Source organism: Aythya fuligula, chromosome 8 (assembly GCF_009819795.1).
Source record: "Aythya fuligula isolate bAytFul2 chromosome 8, bAytFul2.pri, whole genome shotgun sequence".
NCBI classification, from domain to species: domain Eukaryota; kingdom Metazoa; phylum Chordata; class Aves; order Anseriformes; family Anatidae; genus Aythya; species Aythya fuligula.
Window position 1 is genome coordinate 23,033,869 of NC_045566.1, and position 17,816 is coordinate 23,051,684.

At 42.1% G+C, this 17,816-nt stretch overlaps 1 protein-coding gene across 1 annotated transcript in view; it reads right to left on the reverse strand.

Moving 5' to 3' along the window:
• The window catches only part of NOTCH2 (notch receptor 2), an 84,868-nt gene that overhangs the window by 35,973 nt on the left and 31,079 nt on the right, over positions 1 to 17,816 (reverse strand). Inside the window, exons 6-11 of the mRNA XM_032191905.1 lie at positions 8,446 to 8,679; positions 7,451 to 7,606; positions 6,148 to 6,336; positions 4,914 to 5,027; positions 3,759 to 3,872; positions 252 to 485 (exon numbers count right to left, since the gene is read on the reverse strand). Of these exons, the coding sequence (XP_032047796.1) occupies positions 252 to 485; positions 3,759 to 3,872; positions 4,914 to 5,027; positions 6,148 to 6,336; positions 7,451 to 7,606; positions 8,446 to 8,679 (1,041 nt within the window). The remainder of the gene's footprint in view (positions 1 to 251; positions 486 to 3,758; positions 3,873 to 4,913; positions 5,028 to 6,147; positions 6,337 to 7,450; positions 7,607 to 8,445; positions 8,680 to 17,816) is intronic.

Consider the following 17,816-nt stretch of genomic DNA (forward strand, 5'->3'; position numbering starts at 1 on the left):
ATTTTTTATCATACCAGGTATACCTGCGCACTTGAATTTTGGGGTAAAAATTCTTCCAGAACTACTTGCAGTATCAGTGAAGGTTAGACAATCCACACAAACACAGGAAAATGCAGTAACCAAAATTAATGTGAAGACACTAGCTTTACGCTCTTATCATAAGCTTATTCTATATGCAAATTTAGCACACAAGAAATAATTAAATCTTGAATTCTGCTAGAATCCAAACCTCCCACTTGTCCTTTATGTACCTGAAGTGCCCAGCAAACAGTTGCACTGGTAGCCATTCACCAAATCAATGCAGCGCCCTTGATGGAGGCAAGGATTGCTGTGGCATTCATCTATCTGCTCACTGCAGATGGCCCCCATGTAGCCAGGATTGCATATGCACGTGTATGAATCAATCCCATCTTGACATTCACCATGGTGGCAAGGATCAGGATCGCAGTTGTTGATGTTCTCCGCACACAAAGTGCCAGTAAAACCTAAGGAAAAATTATCAATTAGAGTAATTAAAGAGGTTAACTGGTACAATGCTGCAGTGAATATAACGCAAATAGAGGAAGTGTCATATATATATCCACATATATATATGAAACTGGCAGACAAAGCACCAAGGGTAACTGGGCACCTCAACTGCTGTCCATTTTCCAGCCCTGGAAGACAACTCTCTTCACTGCTCACAGCAGTGCAGAACACCTTGCATGGAGAATCCTGGCATCTCAAGCATATCTTCCGTGTATTCAGTACAGCAGTAATGAGAGCAAACACGTACATCTCCACAAAATATTTACATGCATCAGTACAGACTATCTGAAGGCACTCTACTGTTGTTATTTCCTCTACACAATACCAGGGGATTTGACTTTTTTTTTTTTTTTGCTATGTGAAATTACTGCAAAGAGGCTGCAGAAACCTTCCCAGGGGAACTCCCCTGGCTCAATGTCGCAGCTTCAGCAGCTCTGCTTAGTAAGTCTATTGGCCCTCTCGTTGGGAAACCTTTCAGTATTTCCAGTCAAACACCAACTGCAAATTTATGAAAGACTGCATGCAATCTCTTCAGTTTGGAACAATGAAACAAGCAGCAATTTGGCCCGTTTCATTCTGCTTCAGCTGGGAAACATCCTGAGCAACAGAAGACAGAATCTATTCACCAGATGGAAAAAAAAAAAGGGGGGGTGGGGACGTTCAGGAAGATAAGAACAGCAAACGACTCCCTCAAGAGCCCTGTTTTCCACAGTGGAGCAGAGCTATATGAAAGGGACAATTTAAAATAAATGGCTTTCACAGATGAGGTTTTGGAGCCCCAGCTCATGCTGCCTTCCAGCAATTGGAGATAAGAAAGGTAAAACTTCAAATTTCAGACATTAACTGGAGACGGATACAAACCAAGCTGCAGGCAATTTCAACAGCTGAAGAGTGATTCTCACCTGAGTATAACAACTGGATAACAGGCTCCCCATTTTTCATACAGGTTTGTGGCTAGTTCTCTGGTCAAACATACCAGGTGACGGCTAACATTTCCAAGTTCTGCGAACGTATGCATGGATGAATGGGTGTGGAAGTAGGTAGGGAGAGGGAAGGGAAGCTAGTTAGAGAGATGGATATAAAAAGATGTTAGGGAAGGAAGAAAACCAAACCGAAAAGAGAACGAACAGTGGCAAAAAAAAAAAAACAGAGGGAAGAGGGAAAGAAAGGATGAAAGACCTAAGACAACTCAAGAAAAGAAAAGCCATGATCTACCACCGGGAAGGAGAAGTGGAATAATGCCAGAAGGGAAAGAAAAGACAAAAAGCAAGCAGTAAATAGAGCTATCTGTACAGCATTTGGCCAAACATTTTGCAGTTTTCAATCAGTTCTGCAGCTGGTGAATACTACTCAGGGAACATACATCACTCATATTATGAGATTAATAGAGCAAGAACATATTCAAACGTTACTTTCCAGAAACTGACCTGCCCCAAAGACGAATTCCATATTGCAGTCTTAAAGAAAAATGTCATTATTAAATATGGTATTTATATACATTTGTTCAAAAAAAAAAAAAAAATTACCACCTTGCCTCCTCCTGTAGCTCAGCTAAACCACTTCAAGATCAGGTATAAATCTCGACCTCTTAACTGAACACACCTCAATGATGTATGATTTCCTTCTTTGCAGAGTTAGATTAGAAAAAAAAACCCTGAACACAGAACATAAGAATTCCTCAAAAGGGAAAGAAAAAAAGCGTTCCATACACCATGTGCCTTTCTGGTAGTAGTAGTCTTCGCTTCTCAGCCGGTAAACACAGCATTTCTGTACTGAGCTGGTTCCCAGTAGTTTAATGCCTGAATTCGGAACATGCCTTTCAAGGCACAGCTCTCCACACTGTGCTCCTAGACACGACCCCAAACTCTGCAATAAGCTCTGCAATGGCTTAATGGCACAACTCTGCATTCTTAGGGAATGAAAGCAACCAGACCACATGCTACCTTGAAAAAGACTTTCTAAGATAGTTTCCAAGTTTGGAAAACATTTCAGCTGCTGCTTCTTTTTGCAAGTGACAACTTATTCTGTAATAAAGTAATGGAAAGGAAAAATTCTGACAATAGTTATTCCTCTCCTGATTAGAAGTACTTCTCTGCCCTACTTTCAACAAGTTGTTTCTTCAGGTACTTTGGATATAGGAGAGAGGCTGTGTGTGATAAGAGTGTGGAGGAATTTTAAGGCTAATCTCAACTGTATTCTGTACAGTGCAGAATACGTTAGTGAAGTCAAATGAATGTGCCTTAACAATTTGATTACTGTAATGATTCAAAATGAGAAAATTTGCACATAAATCTAACTGACCTAGCAGTACATTTCCAGGATAGAGGCAGCTCCAGGGGCTTTCAGCCTCCTCCATAATGGAAGAACTAAAGCCAGCACCTTCCACATATGGTCAGTCTCAATGTGTACCATGAGCAACCCCAGGCACTATTAACTGAAAGCAACCAAGAGTTGGCCCTTACTGAGAATTAAAGTGTTAACAGCTTTGAACTGCCTACACCCTATTATTTGACTACATGTAAAAATTAAAGATAAAGATATACCTATATTACTCCTAGAGGTTCAAAGACAAGAAAATCCCACAATTAAGTCTGACACTTTAAAGTGTTCAATTGACCAAGCAGTAAAGGAATTTAGTGCGCTCAGAAAGCTTCAGTTCCATCCACAGATCTATTAAAGTTTAAGTACGATGCCTGAGAAATCATTTAAATAACATTCTTGCAGGTAGCTGCTGTGTGCTGGTGGTACTTCTGGTGGGCACAATTTTTACTGCATTGCAGTTTTCCACTTTTGATATGAAATAGCTTGAAGCAACAGAAATCAAAATACACAATGGTACTGCTCTGTTCATCTCTTGTTCTTCAGCTGTATACTATAAAATCTGACTTTGAACAAAGAAAGGAAAGCCAGATAAAAGGCTTCACAATGCTGTTTTTGCATTTGGAGATTCCATAGTACCATAGAAGAAGCTGTCATCTTCTATGGGAAGCAAGTGATGGGGCTGAAAGAGGGAGGCCAGAAATCCCATCAACTGTGAACTCATTATTATCACAAGTGAAACAGTTTCCATACTTAAATGCTGTTCTCTGCTGCAAAGGAGCAGAGAAGGCTTTATAACAAACGAGAAGTATTTCAGAGAAAGTAGTAACACTGACACTTGTTTTACCACCCCCTTCATGTACTTAGGTTAATGCAACTTCCATTCCAGGGGCTCCAAACACAAGACTAACCTGTGGCACACTGGCACTCGTAGCCATTGGGATGGTCAATGCATTTGGCTCCATTGAGACAGGGCGTGCTGGAGCAGTCATCTATATCAATCTGACACACAGCACCACTGAATCCTGAAAGGCAGAGAGACGGTGAAAATCCAGAGGCAATTTGAAGCTTTTAATCTATAGTTGCACTGTGAGAAAATATTTATTAGCAAATCCTTGAAACCACATAAATATAAACCCAGTAAATCTAAACTCAGTTGCATCACTAAGCACACACACCACACCCTGGGTGGATTGGTTCCTCATCCAAACCACCAGCCTAAACATAGTTCCTATCCTCCAGGTCAAAGAAGCCTCAGCTTGAAAACTGAGATGGCCACGTCAAACAGAAGCAAAGCAAATGGAACAGCAGTGCTGTCCACTGCTGACCAGCATGCCTGCCTTTAAAACTGAGAGGCCACCAAGAAACACCTTCCTCCAGTAAACAACACCATTAACTTAAAACAATAACACACACTTTACTACAGCCTTCAGACTGGAGTTACTACAGCAGCAGAGAAGGTGGTACAAAGCAGTGCTGTATCTTTACATGCATTTCTTGAAATAATCCAACTATCAATAGGTTTTGTCACATGATGCAGATCCTTGGGCACTTCAAGATGTAATAGGAAAAAAAATCAAGAACTCCAGGAATGTTTTTTGGAGGAAGGAACAAAGGAAGAGTGGGATATGGGCCAGAAAGTCATTATTGAGTAAAAAGGGTTGCAGAACAGGCTTTTGTCAAGTATACTCTGATCTCAAAACTTTGGGAGCCAACAGGAAGACAATGATGTTTACAGTTAATGCTGACCCCCTCAGCTCAACACTTATCCTTTTTTATTTTCCCTGAAGTGGAGACCCAGTCCACCCTCCCTCTTCATGCAAGCACCACAAGCTATACTGATGGAAAACCTGTTTCTGTTTGAAAACCTCAAAAAAAAATAAATCAAAATGCATGCAGAGGCTCTGATTTTTAAAACGTGTTTAGAATTATGCAACTAACTCAAACATACTCAACTAAGGCTACAGAAACTCCCACGAAACACACAGCACACACTCTCTCACTGGTTACCTATCAAGTTCTTGGTAAGGTGAAGCAAAAAAAAGCTTCCAGAAATAAGTACTCACCAGGAGGACAGACACAGAGGAACCGGTTGACTTTATCGAGACATTCTCCATTATTCACACATGGATTACTTAGACACTCATCAATATCTTCTTCACAGTGAACACCTTTAAAACCTGTTTTTTAAGGAAAAGAAAGTGACTGAAGGCCTTAGAAAGCATCCCTGAGAGTAAAGCTGCCTCTTATATCAGTGGTGAAAGTCCAATCCTAGTTTCACTGCAGTACAGTTTGCAGTTTGGGCAGAACCTATGAGGTAAGAGGTACGTTTTCTTGTACATTTTCACCAGAAGTTGAAAACGGGTGCTGATTGTGTGCTTTTCTACAGGGGCTGAATGTGCTTACTTAATCAGTGGTAACAGGAGAAGGTTGTGCCGAATTCACAGCTAATGTTTTCTTCCATTAGATAAGATTATGTTTCACCACTTTGGTAGATATCAATGTATGTGGGTGTACAACAATATAAGGTAAAAAGTAAAGAAAATCTCAGCAGACAGCTAAAAAACCCTCACGTTTGTGACAAATAAAAGAAAAATGCTAAGAGGAGTGAAATATTTGGTTCTACCTTTCAGAACAGATTTGATATTAATCAAAATTCATTCTAGTTTTCATGGTATTAACTAATCACCTGCAGGGGTCACAATTCTTTCATAATACTATATACAACTGTCCAACTGGCAACGTACACCCTCTTTTTTTTACCACTTTCTTTCAGAAAGCAAAATAGCAGACTACATAGGTCATTGGTATGCTGGACATGTTAATATTGGACAAGCACAACTTCGACTGACTAACTTTTTTAGTTAGCTTCTCAGGTCAAAGAGAACTTGCATCGTTTGAGGTATTTTAAGCAGAAAAAACACCTGAACACTTTTATCCAGAATGTATATATATCAGAAAACACAGTGGCTCCAAAAGTCTGCACCTGATTTGCTTATGCAAACAGAAGTTTCTACACATGTGTTGCACGGGGTATAGTAGCTGGTGGACTGACTTCCTTCACTGATACAGAGATCAGTTTCTCTCTGTCCTCTAATTGCTTTCTACCGCCCCACACAAATGCCAATTCCACCTGGCTGGTGCCACCACAGAAAGTTCTCTGTGCTTCATTTAGCCTCACCCCATTGCAATTTGGTGTTCCACCCCAGCAGAGCTGGCAACCTTTCCTGTACTGCACCTGCTGAGTTTTTTTTTTCCACCTGTGCTGGAAGTCCCAGCCTTGTCAGAAGCTCCCCTCACCTGGCATACATAGACACGTGAATCCTCCGATTTTATCCAGACAGGTGGCATCGTTTTGGCACGGATTTGAATGGCATTCGTTGATGTCCATTTCACAGCGAGGTCCTGTGTAGCCCTTCAAACACTCACAGTGGAAAGAGCCTTCTGTGTTTACGCACTTCCCAGCATGTTCACACGGATTGCTATTTGCTGCAAGAAAGATAAGTGTGTCTGGCAAAACGTTTCCTCTGACCAGGAAAGCCACAGAATCCCTTATTAGTCACGGTCTTTTCCAGCGGTCATTCCTTACTGACAAGCAATAGAGAGGGAAGGACTGTTGATCCCACTGGGAAAGGATACTGTGGCTGAAGAAAACCATGTAGCACTTACTTGCCTGTCAGAGGCAAAAAGAAATATTACCACCATCACCAGTGGACCACAGGAGCAACTCAGGTCCATATTACTAACAGCAGTTATTAAGAACAGAGCACTGAGTGGCAAGGATTAGAGTTACTGATGCTCTGAAGGCTTTATCTCTAGGTCATCTCGTACTTCACTCCTGAGGCTGTCGAGATGCTGCCACAGCCACAAAACAACCAAACTAGTCCTTCTTGTGTTTTCAAAAGGGCAGGTCCAAAAAAAAAAGTCCAGAAGTCCAAGGCAGGCTAAGGAGTGAAATTCGAAGTGCTTTCTAACAGTTCCGTGCTGGTTAGGTCCTAGCTTCACGTGGCACACTCTAGTAGCAGGAACTAGCACACAGAAAACTATCAGCAAGTCTGTGAAAGCCCAACTGATCCCCCGAGCAACACTGTAGGATGTCATCAGAGAATTACAGCTTTAAGAGCCCACGCAATCACCAGTCTCAGAAGGAACTCAAAAGATCCAGCCCTATTCCAGCTGTCAAAGAGGCTTTGTATCTCTCTACCAAGAGGAAGTTGCAATAGCCCCCACGTAAATCGAGGTACTTCTGTTGTATTCCACAGTTTTAAGTGTCAGCTTAATTATCGCATCTGTTTGTGTACACTCCTCACACAGCACTGCACAATAAAAAAGTGGTCAAGTCCCTCATCTCACTGCTTTCCATATTCCAGAGGCTAGGAGTTCAAACATGGACAGCCACTCTGACTGAGCTCTTTGCCTCAAGTCTCACACAGTATTTAAAACTCCTCTAGAGACACTGAAACGGAAGGGGGAGAGCAGGAAAGGAGGCTCACTTCTGTTGAGAAGCTATGACAAAATGGGTATCATTGTGCCTCCATTAGTTTATGAAGCAAACAATACAACCCACTGTGAGCAGATTCACAAAATGCAAAAAGGAACTTACCCATTGCACATTCATCCACATCCTCAGTGCAGTCTGCTCCCTTATGGCCTTGAGGACAGGTGCAGATGTAGTGTCCATTCACAGGATTGGTATCACACAGAGCACCCTTCTGGCACGGATTGCTAACACATGCATCATCCAAGTGACACAGAAGACCTAGAGAGGCAGACAAGAGTCCATTCAAAAAAAGTGAGACACAGCAACCAGAACACATTATGTAATCAAATTATCTATTTGACATACCAGGATGAAGACTCCCACAGCCAGAAACTTAAACAGTTTCGTATTGGCTTCAACCCATAGACTACCACAGGGATTTGTCCACACACTTATAAAAAATTACATTTAAATACAGGCTCCGTGACTTCAGAGGTCTCTTCAGCACCCTGGAGTGCTGCAATTACTTATTACCACCAAAATCTCCTCCTGGGAGCAGTTAACTAGCTCTTCTCTCTTAGGAATGATGATTTTTCTGACAGCTAAAAACACAGGACATAGGTGCACGCGAAGCTGAAAACCCTTACTTAAATCAAATATACCGATCACCCGTATTTCCAGTAGTAGTTATGGGACATTTAAACCTACCCTAGAACAGCAAATTTCCCATTATGTCAGTAAGCTCACTCTCACTCACAAACACCTAAGTTTGCCTCCTAGACTTCTGAGTACAGTTACCATGAATGACACAGAGCAAGTCACATTGATATGTGAATTCTCAGACAAATACAGCCCCTGCTATGGGCTGAAAAGCATCTGCTTTCCTTGCAACATAAGTTGTACTATTTTGTTTCTTCCAGCTTAGTACAAATACTTCTTTGTTCCTAGCTACAGAGGTTTAAGAAGTCTTTGCTCATGGACAGTACAGCTTCCTTTTGTCCTTCTGGTTGGTCACAAAGTGTGTAAAATAACAAACGGTTTTAAGCAAGTGTGTGAACTTCAGAGTTAAGATGCATCTTTCATGAAGTGCAAGACCTACCCAAGCTTTCCATCCTCACCTGCTTTTCCTTCAGGACAAATGCATGAAAAAGAAGCCACTCGATCAATGCAGGTAGATCCGTTAGCACAGGAGGCCGTGAAGCAGTCATCAATGTTCTTGCTGCAGTCGTCCCCGCTCCAGCCATTGACACAGACACAGGCATAGCCTCCGTTGTGGTTGGTGCAGGTGCCTCCATTCTGGCACGCGTTGGGCTGGAGCTGACACTCGTCAACATCTTCAGTGCAAAACTGGCCTGATACAGAGAAAGGAAGAAGAAGTTTAATAAAAGCTCAGGCACTCTGATACAAGAAGATTCCAGCATGGACAGCATAACCAAGCAAAACACTACTCCAAATTGACTGCCACTTCTGATTTCAGACCTTGGCAGGTTTGAGAGGTGGGCCTGTGTGAACCTCACAACGTTCGACAAGGCCAACTGCAAGGTCCTGCACCTGTGGCCAACAGAGTGTGAGGGAAGGGATTCCCAATCCCTGGAATTATTCAGGGCCAGGCTGGATGGGGCTTTGAGCAGCCTGAGCTGGTGGGACGTGTCCCTGCCCATGGCAGGGGGCTTGGAATTGGTGGGCTTTAAGGGCCCTTCCAACCTAACCCATTCTGATTCTATGATTTCGAGGACATTCAGAAGGGCACAAGCCTAAGAACTTCCAACAGCACCACTGTCAAATTACACAAGTCAATTGTCATCCTTACATGGCTACAAAGAGGGAGCTGAACTTAAAAAGCTAATAAAAAAGCCCAAAACCACCACTGTGACAAAATGACTATTCTCCAATAAAACACTTTCATGACCAAAGATCTTGGGGGGAAGAAAACAAATGTACGCTGCACCAGAGTATAAAGGAAAAGAACCACTGAGTATGACCTACTGAGGTCAGCTTCACAGGGCACAGAATTTCACAGTTTCAGCTCTAAGAAACTCAGCAATTTGTGTTTTCTGAAGTGTTTATTCATCCACATCCATCTTGATTTGACATTAAGATCTGGAAAACCAACCACTTGCATCAATATTTTATTTCAGCCAATACTTACAGCATTGTTTAGTCTTCAGAATAAATTTTTTTTTTTACTTAAGTTTTAAGGTATTCATTCTTATTCTGAGTTTCTTCAACGAAGAAAAAAATAATGGCTAAGTACCAGCTAGTTTCTTCCCAGGCTGATAGATGGGTACACGTGTACAACCACACAGTACTGGTCAGGATCTACAATCTTCTTTTTGATAAACTATTTCTAAGCTTTGTTACATTTAGATCTCTAGCCCTGAAAGCTTTATTTTTCCCCCTATTTCCTTTTAACATATTTTCAACACCCTTCTTAAAAGGGCGATATACATAGCACCAAAAGATCTCTTTATCACACAGTTAAGATTGCATTTGACTTTTTTTTTTCCCTTTCCCCTCCAGCTGACACCATGACCTCCCTCACTGCAGTAGCTTTCCATGACTTGGGCCAAGAGCAGTTTAAGTAACTGCGTTGCTATTACCAAGATCCTCCCGTTCTTCATCTGCAACTATTTTATCAGGTGCACGTTTATATTTGTCTGGAATTCTCCTCTTATTCCAAGAATAAGAAACTCAAGAGCAGGGCCCGTATCTTTCCTGCCAATTTTCCTGGGCTCTGGTTTATTCGGGATTGCCAATTTAAAAGTACTTATTAGATGTTGCTTAATAGCCACCGCATTTAATAATGGCCTAGAAATTACGACACAAGTGCACGCATCACCACTCCCCGTCCACTGATATAGAGAACTAAAACATTTATTGTCAGCCAAAATGTAAAAACGCCTACCATTATAACCATCTTTAGTTGTTACACTCAAACCATGATTCCTTTCGTTTTCAAAATACATAAATAAGTCTTAGCCTTTGGTCCAGTAAGCCCTGGATTTTTTCTCTTTGCGGCAAAAGAATAAAAAAAAGAAGTAAGAAAGAAGTTGCACAACCGACTTTGTCCTGTGCAAGTGTTCCTTCCTACAGCAAGACTGCCTCAAAACCAAGATTTTATCATTTGAAAAAAAATGAAATAAAGTTTTAATAGTAGTAACAACAACGGAGTTTTCAGAATTACCTCACTTCCCAGATTACTTAGTGAAACAGTTGGGGGTGGGAGGGAAATTAACACTTCATATTGCTATCTACAAAACAGCTCTCTGTATTATAAAAAACAAAACCGTGCATTTGTCACAGTCCAAGTCATTTGTTCATTAGCTTTCAATATTAACAACTCCATTAGCTTATCAGTAACCAAACAGAAAAGAGTCAGTTATCTCGGGCTGGTTCCTAGCAGTCGTACGTATCTTGCAACTCATCAACACAACTGACTTCCTTTCAGAAAAATAATCAAGACGTTATTTGCTTATTATACCAGATATTTTCCTTCTTTTCTTGGAGGGGGCCCAACCCAGATCAAAGAACGTACACTGATGAATGCTCATCCGCAGCATGAGTGTTTTGCAGAAACATTCTTGCAGCACCTACATCCCTCTTGCGACTGCAGCCAATTTAAACTTGGTGTCCCTAGAGCGTGGACAGTTCTCAGTTGCCAAACCACGCAGTACTGCTACGCCTTTCTCCAAGTCACTAGCCCTGCGATATACTGAATAGCACTCCTAAGGTATAAAGTTTTTTTTTTTTTTTTTGGTTTTTTTTTTTTGATATTTAAGAAAAAAGCAGAAAAGCAAAGATGTGGAAATTACCCCTCTCAAGCTCTCTGGGTTTATTTAACTTCCCATTTCAAGTGTCACTAGTATTATCAAATTTTAGGACTTATTTATTTTTTCCTATCGCTTTTACTCCGCTTCTCTAAAGGACAGCATCAAGTGACATCACTGATGTACTTGTAATAACCACGTCTTAGGCCACTCCATATTTCTTCCATCCTAAACTAAAAAAACTTTTATTAGGTCTATCAGCATCTCCCCCTCAAGAGAGGAAAAATATAGAGCTACTAGATCAATCATATTTGTCTTTAATTGGGATCATGAATCAAACACAGCCCCATCGTAATGCAGTTTGTTTTAAAAACAAAGGGAATTAAACTCAATATGAGAGAGGCGTAAATGAGCCATTAACTAGTGCACTTTACTATTGGATATTTTAATGAAAAAAACATGTTCTCCATTGAAGTTATAACTGAAATCCAGACTAAGTTCTGGGCCAAAGATATAACAGTCAAAAGCAGCATAAGGCAAGCTGAGCGTATCAACCTAATTACAGTCAGAAGTACTCAGTCTCATCACCTTCAGGCAAAATAAGTAACACGTCTTGAATGATTTAGGAACTTTTTTATTTTTTTAAAGTACTACAAATGCCAGAGTACTGAAGTCCAAGGCACTTGTTAGTTTAAAAAAAAAAAAAAAAAAAAAAGGAGCTGCTGAATAGACAAGAATATAAAGCCATTTCAAGTTCACTGAAAATGCTCAAGTCCTCACTGTTGAGTGGCTTAGAAATGCATTCTGTAGCCCTAAGTCTTCAGAAGAGAAATTAAGACACATTATTAAGAAACCCATCGGTTCCTTAGACAGCATTTTTGAATCTTTAGGTGGTAATAAAATGGGATTAAGGGTCAATATTAGAAAAAACTGCACTGAAGAATTACTTTCAGAAATGTGCATGCATCTATAAATGGATTCAAAGAACATCCTCCCTCAAAGGAGCATCACCACTTACTTCTCAGTGAGCCTAAAGGATGGCCACAAGCTGTCAGGGCCCTGAAAAGGCTGGTTTGCCCTCAGAAAAGGCTTCGACTCCTTATGCAAATGACATAAGCAGATGAGTATTTTGGACAGCTGCTGCAAAGAAAAGATTTGATGCTTCTGTTTTTAGCAGCCTAGGTCTTCAATGTGGTGTCTGTCCTGCCAGCTTCCTGAATGGCTTCTCCACAGCAGAGACCGACGGCTCTCCCAGTATATGACATAAAACAGGCATTAATTTTAAACCGACAAAAAAAATCTCTGAAGGTTTACTTGAGGGATGCAGCTTGGCTTAACTGTAACTGAACCAAGTCTATTTACTTGTAATTTTACTCGTAATTTACTTGGAAACCTTGTTTTCTGCTTGCTAGGAAAAACTGAGTCTTTCATTCACAGAACCCAAATTCAACTTCTAAGTGCAAACTCTTGATCTGTTTAGCTAGAAGTTTCTATAGGTATTTCTTTACTTCTGCTTTTGCTACTTTCAACGGCATTTCTAAAAGAAACGTAAATGCAGCGTCAACCAGTGATGGTGTGCCCTTACACAACGCTTGGAGCTCAAAAACCCTAATTGTACAGCATTTTAATGGGAATGTAGGAACACGCATCTAGAACATGACAAGAAAGGAAGCACAGATTACTCCAAGAAACTAATAAAAGCCTAACCTGACCTTGATATTTGCAGAGCCTGGGAAATCAGCAAAATGCCGACTCAGGTTCTGAGTGACCTTGTACAAAGTAAACAGCCGGTCCATGTGGTATTTCAAAATTGAAAACTAGAAGTAGAAAAAGGGAACAGCCCTCAGCTCTTAGTGCTTTCTGCCCACTATGAAACTAGTTACTTCCCATATGTTCCCCCTCAGAGAAGCTGCAAGGAATAAAGTAGCCCAGGCACACGGGCTGCTTTGACTGATCCCCCTGCCAGCCCAGGGGCTCGGGGAGATTCTCCTTTGGCAGACACAGGATGCAGTGGCTCAGGGTCCCTCATGTCGTTGTACCTGTCCTCACTGATGAGAAACTGCTAGATTGTTCTCCTAGAGCCCCTGTGATAACAAGAAAAAATAAAGGCTGATGTAAAAGGTAAGGCAGCGCGTTAAGTGAGTGCAATCCTACAGCAAAGGAGCATTAAGCTCTGGACAAATAAGAAACCCAAACAGCCATGCTGGGAAGCAACAACAGATGCATCCAAACGCTGATCCTACTGAACCTTTCGCGTAAACCCCAATTCCAAGACCTCCTCTTTGCACAAAGCCCAATTCCAAGACAGGAAACCGGACTGATCCTACAGCTGAACGCAGGCAGGACTTTCTGCCAGTTCAGTCGGAGGTCTTCATCTTTGGCAGACCGTATTTTCCATAAAGGAGAAAGTTTTCTTGGCCTCTGAACAGCTCTCCAGCAGTAAAGACTGCCGATGCACAGCTGGAGTACCAGACGCCAAAGCCTCCGGAGATGGGATCTCACATACGATTTATGCACTAAAAGCATTTAGCAGGATGGAGGCTGTAAATGCATTACTGTGCCTTGAGAACTGAGCTGGGAGGAGATCGCTGCATCCATTTCTCTCAAAATCATGACCACCGCAGCACTGGACTCAGACTGACCTGGAAGTCAAAGTATCTTAAGAGCTTGGTGATACCAGAAGGGAAAGGTAATTCGGCAAGAATCACAGACTGTGCCTCGAGTCTGTGAGAGACTCACTGGGAGAGAAGCCTCAGGTTTCAAGGCATCTTTTCTGCCCCCATCCATCCCCTCAGTATCCCACAAGCAGCACGCCGCTTGTCTCAGACTAGCACTGCCCTGCACAAAGATCTTACCAGATCTCATGGAAGGGCCATCCGGGAAACTACAAACCAGTACATTTAGCTAGAATCTTTTGGAAAGGGAGATCTATTTCACAAAGTATTGCAAAGGTTGTTGTACAGTCTTTGAACGCAATCTGTGTAGCCGAAGGAAGCTCATCTCATTAGAACTGTTTACTTTTTTCCTCTTTCAGAGCACTGCTAAGTCACAAGGTGAACAGCGCCTTATCAAGGCTCAACGAGTGGCTCAGAGATAAGAAACGGTGTTTGGGTTAATGGCCAATTCTAATTACAGCAGAAGGTTAACCAGCACAGCACCTCAGGGGACCGTACTGCTCCTTCCCATCTCTAACCATCCACGCAGACGTTCAGGATGCCAACAGACAGACCACGTCTGTCTGGGGAAAGACATTTCTCAGTCCAGTCCTTTCCTTTTAGGCAAGGAAAACGCCTGTATTGCTTGAGTAACCCGAAGCACATTGCTCTGTGGGGTCAAAACATCAGTTTCCTCAAGTTGTTTTGCACGGCTCCTTAGTAAATGGAAAAGCATAGGGAAGATAGTGTGGAACCATCAGGACTTCTCATAAAACGGCATCTGTGAAAAAATACTTCACATGTTTTGTGCATTTGTAAAAACATTCAATTAATCTTTAACCCACAAAATTATTCTTACCCCTTGAAAAAGCTAAGTTACAGTTAATGGATACATACAGGCACTGCAGCATCTAATTAACGACCTGAAAGATGAACAGTAGGCAGCAATATCTTTCACAAAATAATATTTATATTATCCAAGAGGAAGCCAGAGAACTTCAGACAGCTTCAACCAAGTGAGGTCGCTGGGCAGTGCAACAGCAGACACTGTTTGATGCAACAAGTGGCAGATGAAATAGAAGAGCAAACAGGCTTCTTGCTGAAAGCCTGGGTTAGACACTCCTTGAGGAAAGACTCCAGCTCCCCTGGAAGGGTTGTGGGGACTTCTACACAACCCACAGCTTTCATCACCAAAAATAAATATCACCGATGAGATATCTGACCACAAGGAGGAATAACTAATGCAAATGGCTGTAAAAGAGCAGTGGGACAGCCTCAGCCTACCAACACGCTTTGCAGCACCGAAGCCACCACCTCTTCACGAAGAGGCCGAAACTGGGGTAGAGGTCGGCGTCCAGCAGGCCGGCTGAAGGGAAGCATTTCATAAGAGACTCACAAAGCAAATATTACCGAGACAGATGCATTACGATAGAAGTACAATACAACACTTATTGCAAGGAAGATCAAATGTTTTCTTTCATACATTTTGCCACGTGCTGTGATTTGCTTTCCTGACATAAGGTATCATCAAAGCAAAGGACTGCAAACTTCTCTGGAAGAGGTGGTGTCTTTACACAGACAAGAGTGCACAGAGCAACCACCAGGCAATACTGACAGACAGGGATCTCACACATGTCCAAATCACATCCAAATTCCAGCCCCTCTGATGAGACCATCTCAACAGCTTCCTGCAGGAAATCCGATGAACCTGACTGCTACTTTCAGCTTCGAGGACAGCTCCTGGCACACGCAGGAGTTCATGGTGGACCATGCTGCTTATATTTGCAAAAAGTCTCCCCGGTTGCATGTGTTTACTAAAAGTCTTCCTTAAGTACTGAAAAAATGGCTGAAGCCAAGTACTTTTCCTCTTGTAAAAGCAAGGGGCATGCTGAAAAAAAAAATATTCCTTCCCAAGGATCTCACAGCATCTTAATTCCCTCCGAAATACACAACTATAGAGCAGCAAAGAGGTAACAACCATCCCCAAAATTCAGGTGGGATTTTCTTTGTTTTGGTGTTTTCTGTTTTGTTTTTATCTAGATCTACTTCCTCTTGAAGAATGTCAAATGATATCCAAGATATAAAACGTAAGAGGTTAATAGAGAGTTTGAACACAACTGAAGATCAATCTGCAATTGTAGTGAGCAAACATCTGTGTTTATTTTAGGCTCATATGATGGGGGAAACAGTTTAATTTCATAACCACACTAGGAAGCATGTACTGGAACTAATGGGCTTTTACAAGGGATTTTACAGCCTCCAAATACAAAACTCTGGGCTTTGAGAGAGTTATGCACGCCCTGATCCACCAAGCACCGCCTGAAATCACTCAGCAGACTACTGGGGAGGGAGGGAGGGCCACTCGGACAGAGCTCCTCAGAGGCAGCATTACGAAGGAACAGAAGAGTGTTCAAGAAAGATGACGAGTGCACTAATGATAGACTGGTTTAATATGGCAGAGGCTGGTGAAATGACTGGGTACGGCGCCAAGATAGAGAAGTAATCAAAAGGAAACACACATCACCAAGCTACCCTTCATTCTGCCCTTCTCTTAAGCTCCTCTGGAAAATCCAGTAAACCAGGGAAATCCCTAACAAGCAGAAAGTCCTGCAGGGCAAAACGTAATGACTGAAGCTAAACCTTGCAATAAAAGCTTCATATTCTCCAGCTAGCTCAGCAACGCATCTTTATTAATTACCCAAAGACAAATCACCTCATTCCGAGAATGATGGAAGGGGCAGAAACTGCCAGAAACAAGGCAGCTGCAGATAAAACAACTGTTAGCTATTAGCCTGGTCTCAGAGCACACACGCACCAACCCAGACTCGGAGTGGTCTAGTCTAGTTTGTTTGAGAGCCAAACACATGCAAGATGTACTGAAAGCTTAAGACAACTCCACAAGAGATTATTTGGCACATCCGATCACAAAGAGCATTTCCCAGGCTGGAAAGTCACCAAAGGCACAATGGAAGAGGCAGTAGCATGGACTAAATCAGATGCTGTCGTTCTGTCATCGGATCAATTCGGCTGTTAACACCTGAAGTGTTTTATTACAGCTACCTCCTCATCATGGCTTGCTACAGGGAAACAGAAAAGAGCAGGCAACGAACTGGAGGTTGTGTACCTGTAGAGAGTTCACACTGGATAAAGCACAAATGGTGTCAATTCGGAGCTTATGAAATCAGCCTGCTCCACGCAATGCTGGAACAAGGCATCACAAGAACACCAACCATCCAGGATAAAGTTTGGTCACATCTGATGCTTCAAATCATTTGTACACCCAAGCTTCGAGCTGCCAGCTCTGGAACCTGCCCACATGCTCCCTTCTCCCTTTGTATTTGCCAATTCAAACGTGAAGGAAGAAAAAGAATCATAATCCCTCTCGGCCTCTTTCAGAGGGCTGCCTCTTGGAGATTTCGCGATAGTGACAGCTAAGCACCGGCCAACGTGCCAAGTTTGGCATGGGCAGATCTCAGCTAGCACCCAACAGGCTTCAGTGCTTTTTAATACGAGTTTGGAAAAGCACCCAAAAGTCCACCATCAATGCACAACTGGGAAAGGCAACCAGGCAGGAGTGCCACCAAATTTCAAGCCTCTCAGTATTCCAGCAAGGCAGTATTTTTTTTCCCCCTAGCACTAAGCAGGCTCATTACTGTACACTCTCTAATATGGAAGCTGGTGTTCAGCAAAGAAAGTCTCCAAAAGAAAATACCAGAGCGTACGATCTTACATAAAAATGTTAAACATTAGCCTTTTGATGTTTATCCTCCCTTCTTAGCAAAGAAAAGTCACGTCTGCCCAGAGTTTAAGGCTGGGATTTTCAAAGAAAACGAAGGTAGAGAGCAAATATTGCTCTAATTAAATAGGAATCGAATCCTTAACTCCCCTGTTTGAAAATTCCTGCCTAAAGCTCTGCAGAAAGAGTAACCCTTGTGCTAGTGTTTAAGAGCATATGACCAAGCTAGCAGCTATTTTAATTAAAAAGCATTGCCCTGCTGCCTGAAGAGCTTTTCTGCTCAAGACAAACATTTGCTTCTTAAGCTAGCTTCCAGTGCTGGAGTTCTTTGG